Below are 16,720 nucleotides of genomic sequence, written 5' to 3'. Positions count from 1 at the left end.
TCATAGCTCTGCTGTGCAATTGAGAGAGCCTGGCAAAGCAGGCTGTTATGCATAAGGAAGCAAAATATAGGGAGAAGGAAGCAGATGACAGTCAGTTGCTCAGGGGCCTGATAGGAGCCCTCCGGGGGCCTTATTTGGCCCCAAAACTGCATGTTTGACACCCCAACTCTAGGGGATCACCAGGAAATGTGGATAAGGATGTGTGTGTCTGTGTACAGCTGGGTATCATCTTTTGACTGATGATATCCAAGCTCAAAACTACAAATGGTTTGGCCTAAGGCAGAAGTGGTGCAGAGTGGTAAAGTTGCAGTACTGCAGTCAGAGCCCTCTGCTCACGACCTGAGTTCGATCCCAGCAGAAGCTGGTTCAGATAGCTGGCTCCAGGTTGACTCAGCCTTCCATCCTTCCGAGGTCAGTCAAATGAGTCCCCAGCTTGCTGGGGGAAAAGTGTAGGTGACTGGGGAAGGCAATGGCAAACCACCCCGTAAAAAGTCGGAAAGGACTGGTGCTTACAAAGCACCTTTCCGTACCTTTTCTGTACCTTTTAAGGCAGAAGAACGGGAGAGGGGGTAGGGGTGGGTAAAGACTGCACTCTGTAGGTCCCAAGAGGATAACTGATCTCCAGCGGCCACTCTTTGGGAGGGTCCGGTCCCTGAGGAAGGATTTTATTCCCTGCAACCCACCCCCCCACCCGCTTCCCGTGCCTGATTCTGCCCGGGGCGTCCCAAGGGGACGGCAAGGTGCATTGTGCCAAGGGCAGCAGGGAGATCCAGGAGGAGCCCAAGGGAGAGCACACATTTACACAGATGGAGCAGACATTTAAAAAAATGTTTATTACATTTCAGAACTATTTAATCCCCAGGACTGAAAACCTGATTCCTGCTCCCCCGGACTTACTTGTGATCAATCCAAGCCTTTCCAGGATCCAGCTGCAAGGATCTTTTCCTCCATTTGCAGAACTGAACCCCTCCCAGGTCTCTTTGGGTTGCATTCAGTTGCAAAGCCCCCCCCCCCCCCCGCAGCCCTTTACCTCCTTCCTGCCCCCTCCGCCTTCCTCGGCCTCTCTAGGAAGTAGCGCTCTCACTTTAACCCTTTCAATGCTGCAGACGAATGAGGGAGAAAAGTGCCTGGTGCCTCCCCTCCTCTCCACCAGGCGCAGCGTCCAGACATCTCAGACCGTGCGGTAACTCTGCACCGGAGTTCTCCGGCTTTCCAGGAAGGGGATTTTAGGATGGCACGGGGAAATGTGTGTTCCTGTACCCAAAATTTTGTTGTTCTTGTTCAGTAGTGGCCAAACTTGGTTAACGTAAGAGCCACACAGAATAAACATCAGATGTTTGAGAGCCACGAAACATGAACATTGAGTATTCGAGAGCCGCAAGACCTAAACATCAGATGTTTTAGAGCCGCAAGACCTGAACATCAGATGTTTGAGAGCCGCAAGTCCTGAGCATCAGATGTTTGAGAGCCGCAAGACCTGAACATCAGATGTTTGAGAGCTGCAAGACATAAACATCAGGTGTGTGAGAGCTGCAAGGAAAGAAGGAAAGCAAACAGATGGGGAGAGAAAGGTGAAAATAAAGCAACTTTAACTTTAAATGCATTTTAAGTTATTTAAAGGGACAAATGCCTTCTCCAAGCCGGCTGGCAGGTCAGTGGAGGTTTTGAGGGCCACACAATATGTGTGAAAAAGCTGCATGTGGCTACCGAGCCACAGTTTGGACACCTCCCCCCCTTCTTGTTGAAGATTGTTTTTCCTTTTTTTACGTGGCAGTTTAGCAGGGAAACGGTTTGGGACGCAGCAGGAATGAGGAAGGCAGTGGCGTCGTTGCATTGAGTTGCTTTTTTTTAAAAAAAAAAAGTTTTGATCGTGACATAACATAACAGTCATACGGAATATATGTCAGATGTTTGAGAGCCGCAAGACATGAACGTCCGATGTTTGAGAGCTGCAAGACACAAAGGTAGGCAGGTAGGCAAATAGATGGTGGGAGGGCGGAGGGAGAGAGGGGGAAAGAAAGCACATTTAACTTTAGATGCAATCTCAAAGCCGCTGCCTGGCTTGGCTTAGAGAAGTGATTTAAAGAGATAAACGCCTTCTCCAAGCCGGCCAATGGTGTGATGGGGGCTTTGATGGTGGGAGAGCGGAGGAAGAAGGGGGGGAGAGAAAGCACCTTTAACTTTAGATGCATTCTCTAAGCCGCTGGCCGGCTTGGCTTAGAGAAGTGAAGAAGAAGAAGAAGAAGAAGAAGAAGAAGAAGAAGAAGAAGAAGAAGAAGAAGAAGAAGAAGAAGAAGAAGAAGAAGAAGAAGAAGAAGAAGAAGAAGAAGAAGAAGAAGAAGAAGAAGAAGAAGAAGAAGAAGAAGAAGATGAAGAAGAAGAAGATGATGATGATGATGATGATGATGATGATGATGATGATGATGATGATGATGATGATGATGATGATGATGATGATGATGATGATATTGGATTTATATCCCGACCTCCACTCCGAAGAGTCTCAGAGCGGCTCACAATCTCCTTTACCTTCCTCCCCCGCAACAGACACCCTGTGAGGTGGGTGGGGCTGGAGAGGGCTCTTACAGCAGCTGCCCTTTCAAGAACAACCTCTGCCAGAGCTATGGCTGACCCAAGGCCATGATAGCAGGTGCAAGTGGAGGAGTGGGGAATCAAACCCGGTTCTCCCAGATAAGAGTCCGCACACTTAACCACTACACCAAACTGGCTCTCCTAGAGAGAAACGCCATCTCCAAACTGACTGATGGTGTGGTGGGGGCTTTGATGGTGGGAGGGCGGAGGGATGGAGAGGGGGAAAGAAAGCACCTTTAACTTTAGATGCATTCTCCAAGCCGCTGGCTTGGCTTAAAGAAGTGATTTTCCAAGCGGACTGATGGTGTGGTGGGGGCTTTAAGAACCACACACAATATGTGTGAAAGTGCCACACATGGCTTTCCAGCCGCAGTTTGGCCTCCCCTGTTTTCAGTCCCCGCCGTTCTCCGTTACCTTCGCTGCCTTCCCGGCTAACCTTAGGAACCCCTCCCGCCCCTTGCATTTGCAGTCCACCCGATCCTGCGCTTTGGGGCTGATGCTTGCACCAAGACCCCCCTTCCATACTCTGCTGGAGGGGGAGGGGAGAGGCTCTGGAGGGAAGTGACGCGCTGCCGCCGCCGCCTCCCTTCTCTAATCGTCGCCCCCCTCTATCCCGGGGCAGAGAGCGTGCAGGGGCGATGCACCTTTCTAGCGACGCCCCCCGCCAGCCCTGCAAATTTCCTGTTTTCAGACGCTGAACTTTTCTTCTCTGTGCAAACTCAAGGAGGTAAAAAATGCATCAGGGGCGGGGAGGGGTGGGGATCCCCTGGTTTGGAGGCCCTCCTCCGCTTCAGGGTCATTAGAAAGGAGGGGGGGGAGGGAAATTTCCGCTCCATTATTCCTTATGGAGATCGATTCCCATAGGGTACAATGAAGAATTGATCTGCGGGTATCTGGGGCTGTTTTTTGAGGTAGAGGCACCAAATTTTCAGCATAGCATCCGATGCCTCTTCTTAAAAGACCTTCCAAGTTTCAAAAAGATTGGACCAGGGGGCTCAGTTCTATGAGTCCCCAAAGAAGGTGCCCTTATCCACTATTTCCAGTAGAGGGAAGGCATTTAAAAGGTGTGCAGTCCTCCCTTTAAATGTGATGGCCAGCACTCCCTTTGGAGATCAATTATGCTTGTCACACCCTTGCTCTTGGCTCCACCCCCAAAGTCTCCTGGTTCCACCCACAAAGTCCCCAGATATTTCTTGAATTGGACTTGGCAACCCTAGAGGAACGGGTTAACTAAGGAAGAAATGGGGAGGGGACTGCCAGTGGCGACTGGAGGGGCTTGGCCAAAGAAAGAAGGGCCCTGAGCCACAAAGGGGCTCCCTGCAAAGGGGGGGCATGGAAGTCCTCTCCTGAAGGGCCCTGCAGCTGCCCCATCCCTGACTCCGCGGATGGGGCTGGAGGGAGGGGTCTCCTTCGTTCCTCCCTGCAAAGGTGCTGCAGAGGGTCCTTGTAGAACCTGCCTCGGGGTGGAGACCTCAGACGTCATTACTGAGCGTGTGGATGCAAGGCACTGAAACGGGGTTCCTTTCCAGGGTGGGGTAGACCACGGGAGTCCAGTTTGGTGTAGTGGTTAAGTGTGCGGATTCTAATCTGGAGAAGCAGGTTTGATTCCCCACTCCTCTGCTTGCATCTGCTGGAATGGCCTTGGGTCAGCCATAGCTCTCAAAGGAGTTGTCCTTGGAAGGGCAGCTTCTGGGAGAGCTCTCTCACCCCCACCCACCTCACAGGATGTCTGTTTTGGAGGAGGAAGGTAAATGAAATTGTAAGCCGCTCTGAGTCTCTGATTCAGAGAGAAGGGAGGAGTATAAATCTGCAGTCTTCTTCTTCCCTTGAAGGGAAGGCGGCCTTTGGCTCTTCCCCAGTAAAGTTTTCCCCAGTGCAGCATCCCCACCTCACAGTTATAAGGACAACACCCTCCTCACAAGTGTTTCTCCATATTGGCTGTCATAACCTGCTGCAACTTTTACTGCCTTATCCGACAAGGGAGTGCTGACCTTGCAGTGTTAGTCTGTCTGCAGCAGGAGGAGCCCCGTGGCGTAGAGTGGTAAAGCTGCAGTACTGCAGTCGGAGCCCTCTGCTCGTGACCTGAGTTCGATCCCAGCGAAAACTGGTTCAGGTAGCTGGCTTCAGGTTGACTCAGCCTTCCATCCTTCCAAGGTCGGTAATAGATGATTAGGGAAGGCAATGGAAAACCACCCCGTAAAAAGTCTTCCGTGAAAGCAACGTCACCCCAGAGTTGAAAACGACTGGTGCTTGCACAGGGGACTACCTTTACCTTTTTAGCAGGGGGAAAGAGAAAGAATCCAGGAGCACCCTAAAGACTAACAAAAAAAAATGGAGGAGCTTTTGTGGGCCACGACTCACTTCTTTAGATGTGACTCATGAAAGCTCCTACCATGCCATAATTTTTATAGAAACATAGAGTTGGAAGGGACCCCAGGGTCATCTAGTCCAACCCCCTGCACAAGGCAGGGAACTCACAAATACCTCCCCCCAGTGGCGGACTGGCCAAAGTGTCAGCTTGCCCGATGGCAAGTGGGCCCCTGATGAAGTAGACCCCCTTAAACATTAGACAATATGTTAAAAATGTTAATGTCCTTTTAGTAGCTTGAAAATATAATAGAAGTTCCAATATTATTACAGTAATGCAACTAAAATTTGCATTGTATTTAGGGTTGCCAGCAACTAAAATTTGCATTGTATTTAGGGTTGCCAGCCTCCAGGCGGGGCCTGGGGATCTCCCGCTTTTACAACTGATCTCCAGCTGGCAGAGATCAGCTCCCCTGCAGAAAATGCAATCTGTATTAACATTTAATATCTACTGTACAGTGCCAGTAAAATGTACAATATATGTGCACTGTAATTACTAAAGCTATATATACATTTATTTTGCAAAAGCTTTAATTGTACCTTTTTCCACTTATGTATTTTTTGAAAATTTTATTTATTTCTTATAAAAATTAAATGATAGCCTTATAGTTGTGGGTGGGCCCCCTTTGTCTCCTGGCAACCAATATTTCTAGACTCAGTCCACTACTGCCTCCCTCCCCACACCCTCCTGCCCCTGTGCTCCATGCCCAGAAGATGGGGGGGGGATGATAAAAAAACCTCCAGGATTCCTGGCCAAACTGCCCTGGAGTGAAATTGCTGTCTGACTCCAAGGTGGCAGACAGCATTCCCTAGGCATGTAAGAAAGGGCTACAGGAATCATGCACTGATGCAATCCTGCCCTCCTTCTCAAGATCTGCCAAAGTTCACAGAATCAGCATTGGTTTCAGATGGCCATCTAGCTTCTGTTTAAAAAACCCCAAGGAAGGAGAGCCTATCGCCTCCATAGGAAGCCTGTTCCACTGAGGAACCACTCTGTCAGGAAGTTTCGGTGGCCAAACTCTGGCTCTTCTACACATATTGTGTGACTCTCAAAGCCCCCACCAACCTGTCAGCTAGCTTGGAGAAGACATTTAAAGTTGAAGTTGCTTTCTTTCCACCTCTCCCTCCCTCCCTCCCTCCCTCCCTCCCTTCCTTCCTTCCTTCCTTCCTTCCTTCCTTCCTTCCTTCCTTCCTTCCTTCCTTCCTTCCTTCCTTCCTTCCTTCCTTCCTTCCTTCCTTCCTTCCTTCCTTCCTTCCTTCCTTCCTTCCTTCCTCCCTCCCTCCCTCCCTCCCTCCCTCCCTCCCTCCCTTCCTTCCTTCCTTCCTTCCTTCCTTCCTTCCTTCCTTCCTTCCTTCCTTCCTTCCTTCCTTCCTTCCTTCCTTCCTTCCTTCCTTCCTTCCTTCTCTCAAACATCTGACATTTATTCTATGTGGCTCTTACATTAAGCAAGTTTGGCCACTCCTGGTTTGGTCAAAAACTCCTCTGATTTAATTTCAACCCACTGGTTTTTGTCCAACCTTCTGGGGTAGCAGAAAACAACTCTGCACTATTCTCTATTTGATAGCCCTTCAAATACTTGAAGGTAGTGATTATATATCATATCACCTCTCAGCCATCTCCTCTCCCAGGTAAACATACCAGCTCCTTCATCCTTTCCTTGCTGGTCTTTTTTTCTTAGTCTTTAAGGTGCTACTGGACTCTTGCTCTTTTTCCTCTGAAATGGCCTTGATGTCTTACTTAGGCCCGACATTGCCCAAGATCTGATTCAGATGTGATGGTTGGGAAAATCCCTTACCCCTCCATCAAGTCCTAGAACAGCCGAAGCTCCCCATCTCTTGTCTGTTATTTTGCTTCTTTACCTGACTGTCAGAATTCTGTGCCTCCTAGACACTGCTCAGTCCCTTTTTGTTTGGAGGAGGAGGTATGGGTGAGTAGGAAAGCACACAAGGAGAAGAGAATTCAGGAGCCAAATTGAGAAGTTCACTCTTGGATGTATGGGGACTGAGAGGAAAAGAGCAAGCAAAATGATTAGGGGGCTAGAGCAGCTGCCTTATGAGGGTATATTTAGCCTGGAGAAGAGATGGCTGAGGTGATATGATAACTATCCTCAAGTACTTGAAGGGCTGGCATATAGAGAATGATGTGGAATTGTTTCTTCTACAGCCTCAGAAGGTCAGGCCAAACAAAGTTTCCCAAGGTACCAAGGAGGCGTATCTAAAATAGCTTGGTTTGTGATATAAAAAACTGGTATAAAACGTGGCCTACAAACCACAGGAAGCCCTTTTGTTCTGATCCCCCAGATCAATTCTCATGTGTTTCCTGAGCATATGAAGGTTTGTGATGTTCGGTAGTGTACCTCTATTCTCTTTTATTTTCCATGCTACTGTCTGTATGTCTCCTTCCCTCCAGAGAGAAGCCTCTCTTCATAGACAAGTGACTAAGGCATCGTTACACAGTCCCAGGTGACACAAGAGAAGGAGAAAGAGATGGAAGAGCTGAACCCAGAAGGACCTGGATCTGGCAAGACAGCAAGGAAAGGCCTCCTTTCCACCCTAGCTGGGAGTGGTGTTGAATTCTGGGAAAGCCCTTTGACAGACGACTGTGATCATCTCACTGCAATCTCAGATGTATACTGCCAACACTTCCGGCAGTTACGCTACCACGAGGCCGATGGGCCCCGAGAGGTTTGCAACCAGCTTCATGGACTTTGCTACCTCTGGCTGGAGCCAGAGACTCATACCAAGAAGCAGATCTTGGACCTGGTGATCTTGGAGCAGTTCCTGACTATTCTGCCTCAGGAAATGCAGTGCTGGGTCAGAGGATGTGGGCCAGAGACCAGTTCCCAGGCAGTGGCCCTGGCCGAAGGTTTCCTCCTGAGTCAGGCAGAGGAGAAGAGGCAGGCAGAGCAGGTGAAGAGATTTCCTCCATGTATGTCCAATTCAAGCAACAATATCTGGCCTTATCCTAAAGTTTCCCTGTCAGACATCTGTCCAAGTGTTAATCATCCAAATGGGAGATTTAACAGCCTCCTTCAGCAGCCTCTTCTACTAGAAAATAACTCAGATAACTCACCGGTTGCTAATGGAAGGGTGTTGAGTCTAGGAGTAGGGAAAGATCCATTCCTTGGCCTCTTTTCCATTCCATCTCTTACCCCTTCTCCCTTGCTGCTGTTTCAGATGTGGGCACCATCCCTGAAGAAAGAAGCTACATTCCCTGAGGTCGAAGGAGCTTCTTTGGAGCAAGGGCAGAGGGCACAGGCCCAGAAGGGTGCCCAAGATGCTCTCTCCTGTGGTAAGGACTCATTATGCATGAATGAGATTGAGGCGCACTTTGAATTTGATGGGTAAAGAGTTCAGGTCAGGAAAAAAATTAAATCTTCCTACAACCCAGAGTTGATTTGTGGCACTCAATATCCAATAGCTATGATTCCTCTAAAACGAGATTAGACAAATTCATGAAGGGTTATTCCATTAAATTTAAATATTAACATCTCAGCTTCCTTCCAGAAGAGGTACTCAAGGGGGCTCAAAAAGGAAAAGGTAGACAAACCTGGGTAGAGCTATTCAACCTGGGGAAGAAAGGAAGCCTCCACTTTCTGGAGCTGCAGAGCTCTGAGAACCAATTCCTAGGGGCCAATAAATATGGGAAAATCTGGCTTCTGCTTAAAGGGGCATCTGGTGGGCTGAATGTGATGGTGACATGTCATGTGAAATCATTTTTCCCCTCCGCAGGCCAGACACGAGTCTCACAAAATTCTGAAATATACTGGCAGCATTTAGAACTCCTAAGGCTCATAGGTACCTGAGGCTTCTCTTCTGCCTCTCCCAGAATTTAATAAAAAGTGTTTAAGAACATAAGAGAAGCCATGTTGGATCAGGCCAATGGCCCATCCAGTCCAACACTCTGTGTCACATAAGAACATAAGAGAAGCCATGTTGGATCAGGCCAATGGTCCATCCAGTTCAACACTCTGTGTCACACAGTGGCCAAAATCACCAGGTGCCATCAGGAGGTCCACCAGTGGGGCCAGGACACTAGAAGTCCTCACACTGTGCCCCCCCCAAACACCAGGAACACAGAGCATCTCTTGCTCCAGACAGAGAGTTCCAACAATACTCTGTGGCTAATAGCCACTGCTGGATCTCTGCTCCATATGCCTATCCAATCCCTTCTTGAAGCTGGCTATGCCTGTAGCTGCCACCACTTCTTGTGGCAGTGAATTCCACATGTTAATCACCCTTTGGGTGAAGAAGTACTTCCTTTTATCCGTTCTAACCCGACTGCTCAGCAATTTCATGAAGTGTCCACAAGTATTGTGAGAAAGGGAGAAAAGTACTTCTTTCTCTACCTTCTCTATCCCTTGCATAATCTTGTAAACCTCGATCGTGTCACCCCTCAGTTGACATTTAAAAAATTGAGTGTACACAAGGTGAAGTTTCACAATCTTGGGAAGGGGATGTGTGAAGCAGGGAACAAGCAAGCAAACATTGTTCCTCTCTCCTTTGTTTCAGTAATAGGCAGTGGAGAGATGCCTTTGAGCCGTCATCTTTTCAGAGGTGTGGAAGTGGTTGCTGTGCCTCCAGTCCAGGGAGGAGAGGTGAGCAGGGGACAGCCTGGCCCCCCCCTCCTTTCTCAGGGGGGCTTTTGCTTCTGCAGTTTCTACAAGGTATCTGGGCAAGAGAGGCTCTGAATGCCATTCCCTTTACCAGGGCTTTTTTTGAGCAGGAACGCATAGAAACACAGTTCTGGCTGGCTTTGCATCAGGGGATGTGGCCTAATATGTAAATGAGTTTTGCTGAGCTTTTTCTACAAAAAAGCCCTTTGTGAAACAATGGTGATGTCAGGAGGTGTGGCCTAATATGCAAATGAGTTTCTGCTGGGCTTTTTCTACAAAACAAGCCCTGCCCTTTACCCATGCCAAGCCAGACATCCTGTACCTTCCCAGGATACTCCCTTTCCAGGGTACAATCTCTGCCTGGTGTAATATCTGATAAGGGAATCTGCTTTTTCTTTCAGGGTCCCTTTACCCTTGAGGAGGTGTCCGTCAATTTCACCGAGGCAGAGTGGGCCCTGCTGGATCCAGGACAAAGAGCTTTGTACAGGGATGTCATGCTGGAGAACTATGGGAATGTGGCATCTCTGGGTAAGGATATCTCATAGGTGCCAAAGGTGTGAATTGCTACCATTGTGAGAAGGCATGAAAATGTTGAATAGGAATACACTGTTTTGAGGCCTGTCTCGCTACTTGGGGAGGGGCTGTGGCTCACTGGGAGAGCATCTGTTTGGCATGTAGAAGGTCCCAGGTTCAATCCCCAGCATCTCCAGGGAAAAGGAGCAGGTAGGTAATGATGTGAAAGAATTCTGCCTGAGATCCTGGAGAGCCACTGCCAGACTGAGTAAACTATACTGACTTCAATGGACCAAGGATCTCATTCACTATAAGGCAGCTTCCTTTGTTCATGTGTGAGTACTTGCCCAGGGGCAACTGAGGCCAGTATTGTGGCCATCACCAAAACCAAAGAAGGCAAAGGTGAGGATGAGAGACTCTCAGAAAGACTGTGGAAGGGGCCAATTCATTGTTTCTCTGTTGCCATACTTTACCACACGCCCTTCCCTCTAGATGCAATTACCAACATCTGCTTTGCCCGTGATCCTCTCAAGAACCCATGCCAGCTTGGTGTAGTGGTTAAGTGCAAGGACTCTTATCTGGGAGAACTGGGTTTGATTCCTCACTCCTCCACTTGCACCTGCTGGCATGGCCTTGGGTCAGCCATAGCTTTCACAGAGCTGTCCTTGAAAGGGCAGCTTCTGTCAGAGCTCTCTTAGTCCCACCGGGTGTCTCTTGTGGGGGAGGAAGATAAAGGAGATTGTGAGCCGCTCTGAGACTCAGATTCAGAGTAAAGGGCGGGCTATAAATCCAATATCATCTTCTTCTGGGTCCCCCTGGGTCATGTCTTTGTACCTGAGCACCACCCAATTCAGTCGGTTCACAAGGAGGGTGCACACAAGTAAAGCAGACCTTTTAAAAATTATTTAAAGGTTTCTCAAGGATCTACAAATAAGACGTCACTAAATAGTGCAGTTTCTGCAGCTTAGCAACAGAAAAACAAGAAATGAGGTTGGTCTGGCTGGACCCGTTAGGGACAAATCTTTGCTGACTTCCCAGATCACCAAGTTGTCCTTTAGATGTTCACTGACTGATCCCAGTAAAATTTGCTCCAGTATCATCCTTGGGACAGAGGTCAGGCTGACTGGGCTGTAGTTTCCTGGATCATCCCTCCTCACTTTTTTGAAAATTGGGATAACAACTGTCCTCCTCCGGTTTTGTGGCACATCTCCTGCCCTCCACGAGGTCTGGAAGATGACCATGGTTCTGTCCTTCCAGAAGAATTTTTACTCTTGCTTTTATTTCCTTCCCCACATAAAATGTTCACTTTCTCTTTCTTTCTCCCTGCCTCTCTCTCTCTCCCTCCCTCCCTCCCCCCTCTCTCTCTGAAAGAAGCCAGATGTATAAGAGAGACTTTGGTGGAGACAGACAATGGCCTTGGATCCAAAGAAAGGCTGGAGAGTTCCTCAGGAGGATCTCAAGAGCATATTTCCTTCCTAAATAAGCTGGCTGAGAGTGAGTATCCCTCAAAGTTATATCAAGGGAATAGGCAAGGAATAGCCATGGGGGGCTTCTGATTCACTTCTAAGCAATGTTTGATTTGGTACAATCATACAGCCCACAGGGTAAGGAACGGAAGAGACTTCCTTGGGGTACAAAACCTGGAGGCTCAGAAATTCCTTCTGAACAATGCCGCCATGGCTGTTCCTTGCCTAGCTGTGGCATTGAGGGTATGAGGTATTCTTAAATACTACATATTTTGCGGAAGGTGGAGGGATGGTTAAGATCTGCCAAGCTGGATGAGGCCAAAGGACCACGACTCCTTTCCCAACTACAGTTAGACAGAGGCCTTTGGGCTTTACCAGCCCTCCCAGGTGCTAACAGATTTTCAAAATTTATTCCAGCAAAGGACAATCAGATGGATAAGGATGGTGAGAAGCTTCATCAGCGAATGCCAGGCAGAGTTAAAAGTGAAGACATGAAAGAAAGCTGCAAAAATCAAGGCAGACCTAAGAGAAAGAAAGGCATTCGTACGGTTGAGAAAATATATGGAAGAAAGCATAGTGTCCATTTTCCAAAGCACAGGGTAATGAAGGGAAGTAAATCGATTCAGTGTGGAAAGTACTTCAGAAATAGATCACAACTCCTTGTGCACCAAAGAATACACAAAGGTGAGGAACCTTTTGAATGCTCAGAGTGTGGAAAGAGATTTGGTGAGAGGGGGAAACTTCAGCAGCATCAGAGAACCCACACATGGGAGAAACCTTTCGAATGCTCACAGTGTGGAAGGAAATTCAGTCAGAGTCGCCATCTTCAGCAGCACCAAAGAACTCACACAGGGGAGAAATCTTTTGAATGCTCAGAGTGTGGAAAGAGATTCAGTAAGGGTGACAATCTTCGAAAGCATCAGAAAAGCCACAAATCAGAGAAACCCTTTGGATGCTCGATGTGTGAAAAGAAATTCAAGTTTAGTGGCCATCTTTACATTCATTTAAGAACCCACACAGGGGAGAAACCTTTTGAATGCTCGTTGTGTGAAAAGAAATTTAGTCAGAATGGTGCTCTCAAGGTGCACCAAAGAACCCACACAGGGGAGAAACCTTTTGTATGCTCAGAATGTGGAAAGAGATTCAGTCAGAGTAGCACTCTTCAAATGCACCAAAGAAGACACACAGGGGAGAAACCTTTTGAATGCTCAGAGTGTGGAAAGAAATTCAGTAAGGATAGCAATCTTAAAAATCATCGGAGAACCCATACAGCTGAGAAACCCTTTGAATGCTCAGTATGTGGAAAGAGATTCAGTCAGAGTAGTAGTCTTCACCTACACCGAAGAATTCACACCGGGGAGAAACCTTTTGAATGTTCAGAGTGTGGAAAGAGATTCTCTTGGAATGACAGTCTCCAGGGGCATCTAAGAACTCACACAGGGGAAAAACCTTTTGAATGCTTAGAGTGTGGAAAGAAATTTAGTCAGAATGGCAATCTTAAACTGCATCAGAGAACCCACACAGCAGAGAAACCCTTTGAATGCTCAGTGTGTGGAAAGAGATTCAAGCACAGTGGCAGTCTTCAAGTGCACCAAAGAACCCACACAGGGGAGAAACCTTTTCAATGCTCAGAGTGTGGGAAGAGATTCAGGATGAGTGGCCATCTTCACAGTCATTTAAGAACCCACACAGGGGAGAAACCCTTTGAATGTTCAGAGTGCAGGAAAAGATTCAGCCAGAGTAGCAGTCTTCAACAGCATCAGAGAACCCACACAGGGGAGAAACCCTTTGTATGCTCATTCTGTGGAAAGAAATTCACTTGGAGTGGTAGTCTTCAGCAACATCAGAGAACCCACACAGGGGAGAAACCTTTTGAGTGTTCAGTGTGTGGAAAGAGGTTCGGTCGGAGTGACCATCTTCATCAGCATCAGAGAACTCACACAAGGGAGAAACTTTTTGAATGCTCAGAGTGTGGAAAGAGATTTAGTTTGGGGTGCCATCTTCAACAGGACCTAAGAACATTCACATGGAAGAAATATTTTAAGTGTTCCGAGTGTGGAAAGACATTGAGTAACAATAGCAGTTTTCAACGGTGTTAGTGAACCCCACAGGAAAAAAACAAACTTTGTGAATGGTCAGCGTGTCATTTCACTCTGCATGGCAATCTTCTACAGCATTTAAGAACTCGCATGAAGAGAAACCATGTAACTGCTTAGTCTGTGAAAAGAGATTTCTCTTATTTCACACCTAAAAAACAACAGCAAACCATATAAAGCATCGACGGTATATAAACTCGTTGAAAGCTTCAGTTTTCACAGGAAGCTTACCCTAATCAGGAAGGAATGTTAAAAATGGTTCCACTGTGAAAGGAGCTTCAGCCATGTTTGAAGGCCTCAAATAGACATCACAGGGAAGAAAGCAAGGATGGGCTTTGCCGGTTGAAGGAGATTCAGGATCATCTTATGCTTCCTTTAGGAGGTCCACACTATGGAGGAATCTCATAAATGCTCAGCGTGTGGGAAGAATTGAAGCACAGATCTGATTTTAATGTTCTTCAGAGAATCCAGATAGAGGCAAAACATTCCTGTAGCTGGTTCTGATGAGGGTCTTTTTCAGCTGCCCAGGTGCTAGAGAGTCAGAAAGGCTCAGAAAGTAGTTAAATGACTTATGTACAAAAATGGAATGCACGACAGTACCTACAGTAGAAGAATGATTGAAGAAGGTGCTGGACTTTGCCGCTATGGCTAAGCCATTTTGGTGTAATGGTGGTTATGCTACCCTAAGTGGCTATGCAAGAGGGGGCAACAAGCAGGAGCTCTATGTTTATGGGGATTTTTCCCTCAGAATTCTCAAATGAACCAGGCCTTTAATTTTCTTTAATAAAAACCATTCCATTAAGAAATAAAAGCAAATTTGTTAATTTAAAAGCACTCTAAACACACACATCTAGTTCAGAAAATAAAAGTAATAGTTTATAGAGACAAGAAGGGAACTTATTTTACACAGGACTATAGTTATCTATTCCAGAACAGAGATTTGAGGAGAAGGGTGAGCAGAACCAACCAGTGTTCCACTCAAAGAAGTTGTACTCAATTTTGTGTTGGGAGTGTAATTTAGTGGATGTCCAGATAATTTGCACACAGACAAATAGACACACACACACACTGTCACCCAGAGAGAGCCTGAGCCAGAGCATGTATGGATATACCCTTTGAACAATCACATAATAGCTTAAAGAATGTATCCATACACACTCTGGCTCCTCTCAGGCTCTCTCTGGGTGACTGTGTGTGTCTCTGTCTATTGAGTCAGGGAAGCTACATAGCTTACCCAGGAATTAGCTTTCCCAGGAGTTGTGAATGCAATGTAACATTCATATGAAAATGTCTATTGTGTTTGATGACCTCTAGTAGACATGACAAGAACACTATTACAAAGGGACATTATGGGATTAAAATGGTCTTGACTATAGACTCACATAGGATAAAACAGGCAAGGGAATGTCAAGCAAGGTGGGGGAGTTGGTTAGTTGTACTGTCTTTTCTGTAAATTAATCTTTATCATTGATGGATTTAAAAGAGGAAAGAGAGCTGCGAAAACCTTTACACCTTTAGGATCAGTTTTCCCAGACATGCCTTTGGCCAATATTTGATGACACTCATTCCATGTTACTGTAGGACCTATTTTGATCCTATTTGCAGACCAGGTGAAAGTCTAGAGGAGTGATCCTATGAGATGTTGAGAAAAAAGGTTGCCTGCCATCACCTTTTCCATGGTACCAGACTAGTCTTTTGAGGGAAGAGTGTTCCCCTATAGAGATACCCAGTAACAGCCTGGCTTTTGCATTCTGCACCAGCTGTAGTTTCCAGATCCGGGACATGGGCAGCCCCATGTAGAGGGCATTGCAGTAGTCTAGTCTCGAGGTGACCATTGCATGAATCACAGTTGCTAAGTTGCTGCGCTATTTTTGTTGGGTGATGGTCTTCTTTGAAGAAGAAGAAGATAAAAGATTGGATTTATATCCCACCCTTCACTACTCAAAGGAGAGCAGCTTACAGTCTCCTTTCCCTTCCCCACAACAGATACTTTGTGAGGTAGGTGAAGCTGAGAGAGCTCTCCCAGAAACAGCTCTTGAGAGGAACAGCTCTGTAAGAACTCATGGTCACATCAGCAGGTGCATTTATTTCCACAGTGAGAAAGGGATTAAAACCTGGATCTCTGAGACTAGGCTTCCCAACCCTCCCACCCTGGCGGGGGACCCCAGGATTTCCACCCTCTTCCCCCGCTCCCCAAAAAAACGGAAGCGGGGGGAGAGGGGGAAAACCGCGCCAAGGAGCTTGGCCCGGTGAGTGGCAGGGGCGGCGGGACCGCGGCGATTGTCCCGGGCTGGCCGCCCTCTGGCCGCTTTTGGCCTTGCTCCCCCCCTTTGGCAGCTCCCGTGGGGAGGAAGGGGTGTCTGGGCTGGGCTGGGCTCCGAGCCCCCTTCAGCCGCGGAGAAGGAGGCGCCGAGAGCGGTTCGGGCGCGTCCCCGCCAGCCTTGCTGCTGCTGACCAACTGCTGCTGCTGCTTCCGGATGGCTGGCGTTCCTGTGGGCTGGCGGGCGGCTCAGTCCTCCTTTCTTCCATCCGGCAGGCGAAGGGGGCGAGGGAGAGAAGAGGCGAGAGAGAAGGAGTGGGGGCGGCTCAGCAGCGCAGCCTTATCCAGACCAGAGGCAGAGCCGGCCACGGGCAGCCCGCGTCATGCGTGTGTGCGTCGGGGGATGAAATAAACAATAAACAGGGCCCGGTGAGTGGCAGTGGGGCGCTGTGGGGCAGCAGGCTGGCTGGCAGGGCTGGCCGCTTTTGGCCTTGCTCCCTCCCCCTCCGGTGGCTCCTGCGGGGAGGAGGGGGCGTCTGGGCCATCCCTTTAAATTCAGTCATGCTTGCCACACCCTTGCTCCTGGCTCCGCCCCAATGTCTCCTGGCTCCACCCCCAAAGTCCCCAGATATTTCTTGTATTGGACTTGGCAACCCTATCTGAGACCCTGCTCTGAAGTTCTAACCAATACACCATACTGACTTCCATAGTATAGCTTATGCCAGCAGCCAGTCCTAGATGAGTTACCCAAGTCAGGTGGTATGAAGTTATTCAGTAGTTGTTGCCTGGCCTAGAGTCGCAACTTCTAGG

The 16,720-nt window shown here is 48.0% G+C and overlaps 4 protein-coding genes across 5 annotated transcripts in view; 2 read left to right on the top strand and 2 right to left on the bottom strand.

Moving 5' to 3' along the window:
* LOC132571228 (zinc finger protein 345-like) overlaps nucleotides 1-16,720 on the bottom strand; it is a 279,214-nt gene that overhangs the window by 12,337 nt on the left and 250,157 nt on the right. The window lies entirely within an intron of this gene.
* The window catches only part of LOC132571316 (gastrula zinc finger protein XlCGF57.1-like), a 397,476-nt gene that overhangs the window by 184,508 nt on the left and 196,248 nt on the right, over nucleotides 1-16,720 (bottom strand). The gene's annotated exons all lie outside the window — the stretch shown is intronic.
* LOC132571230 (zinc finger protein 420-like) overlaps nucleotides 7,184-16,720 on the top strand; it is a 170,565-nt gene continuing 161,028 nt past the window's right edge. The window contains exon 1 of the mRNA XM_060237958.1: nucleotides 7,184-7,869. Within this exon, the coding sequence (XP_060093941.1) occupies nucleotides 7,447-7,869 (423 nt within the window). The 5' untranslated portion in view covers nucleotides 7,184-7,446. The remainder of the gene's footprint in view (nucleotides 7,870-16,720) is intronic.
* Nucleotides 12,070-14,461, top strand: LOC132571329 (zinc finger protein 239-like). Its single transcript, XM_060238137.1, has 2 exons — nucleotides 12,070-12,238; nucleotides 12,659-14,461. Exons 1-2 carry the CDS (start codon nucleotides 12,157-12,159, stop codon nucleotides 13,651-13,653), a joined length of 1,077 nt encoding a protein of 358 aa, XP_060094120.1. The 5' UTR covers nucleotides 12,070-12,156; the 3' UTR covers nucleotides 13,654-14,461.

The sequence above is a fragment of the Heteronotia binoei genome, chromosome 5, assembly GCF_032191835.1.
Source record: "Heteronotia binoei isolate CCM8104 ecotype False Entrance Well chromosome 5, APGP_CSIRO_Hbin_v1, whole genome shotgun sequence".
Lineage (NCBI taxonomy): Eukaryota > Metazoa > Chordata > Lepidosauria > Squamata > Gekkonidae > Heteronotia > Heteronotia binoei.
Note: the sequence above shows the minus strand (reverse complement) of the source record. Positions and strands in the feature narration are given on the sequence as shown.

Bases quoted from the DNA above. Each gene is read 5' to 3' on its own strand.
- LOC132571329 (XM_060238137.1), top strand. From the start codon at position 12,157: ATGAAGGGAAGTAAATCGATTCAGTGTGGAAAGTACTTCAGAAATAGA. The intron at 12,239-12,658 runs GTGAGGAACCTT...GAACCCACACAG, and splicing joins GCACCAAAGAATACACAAAG to GGGAGAAACCTTTTGTATGC.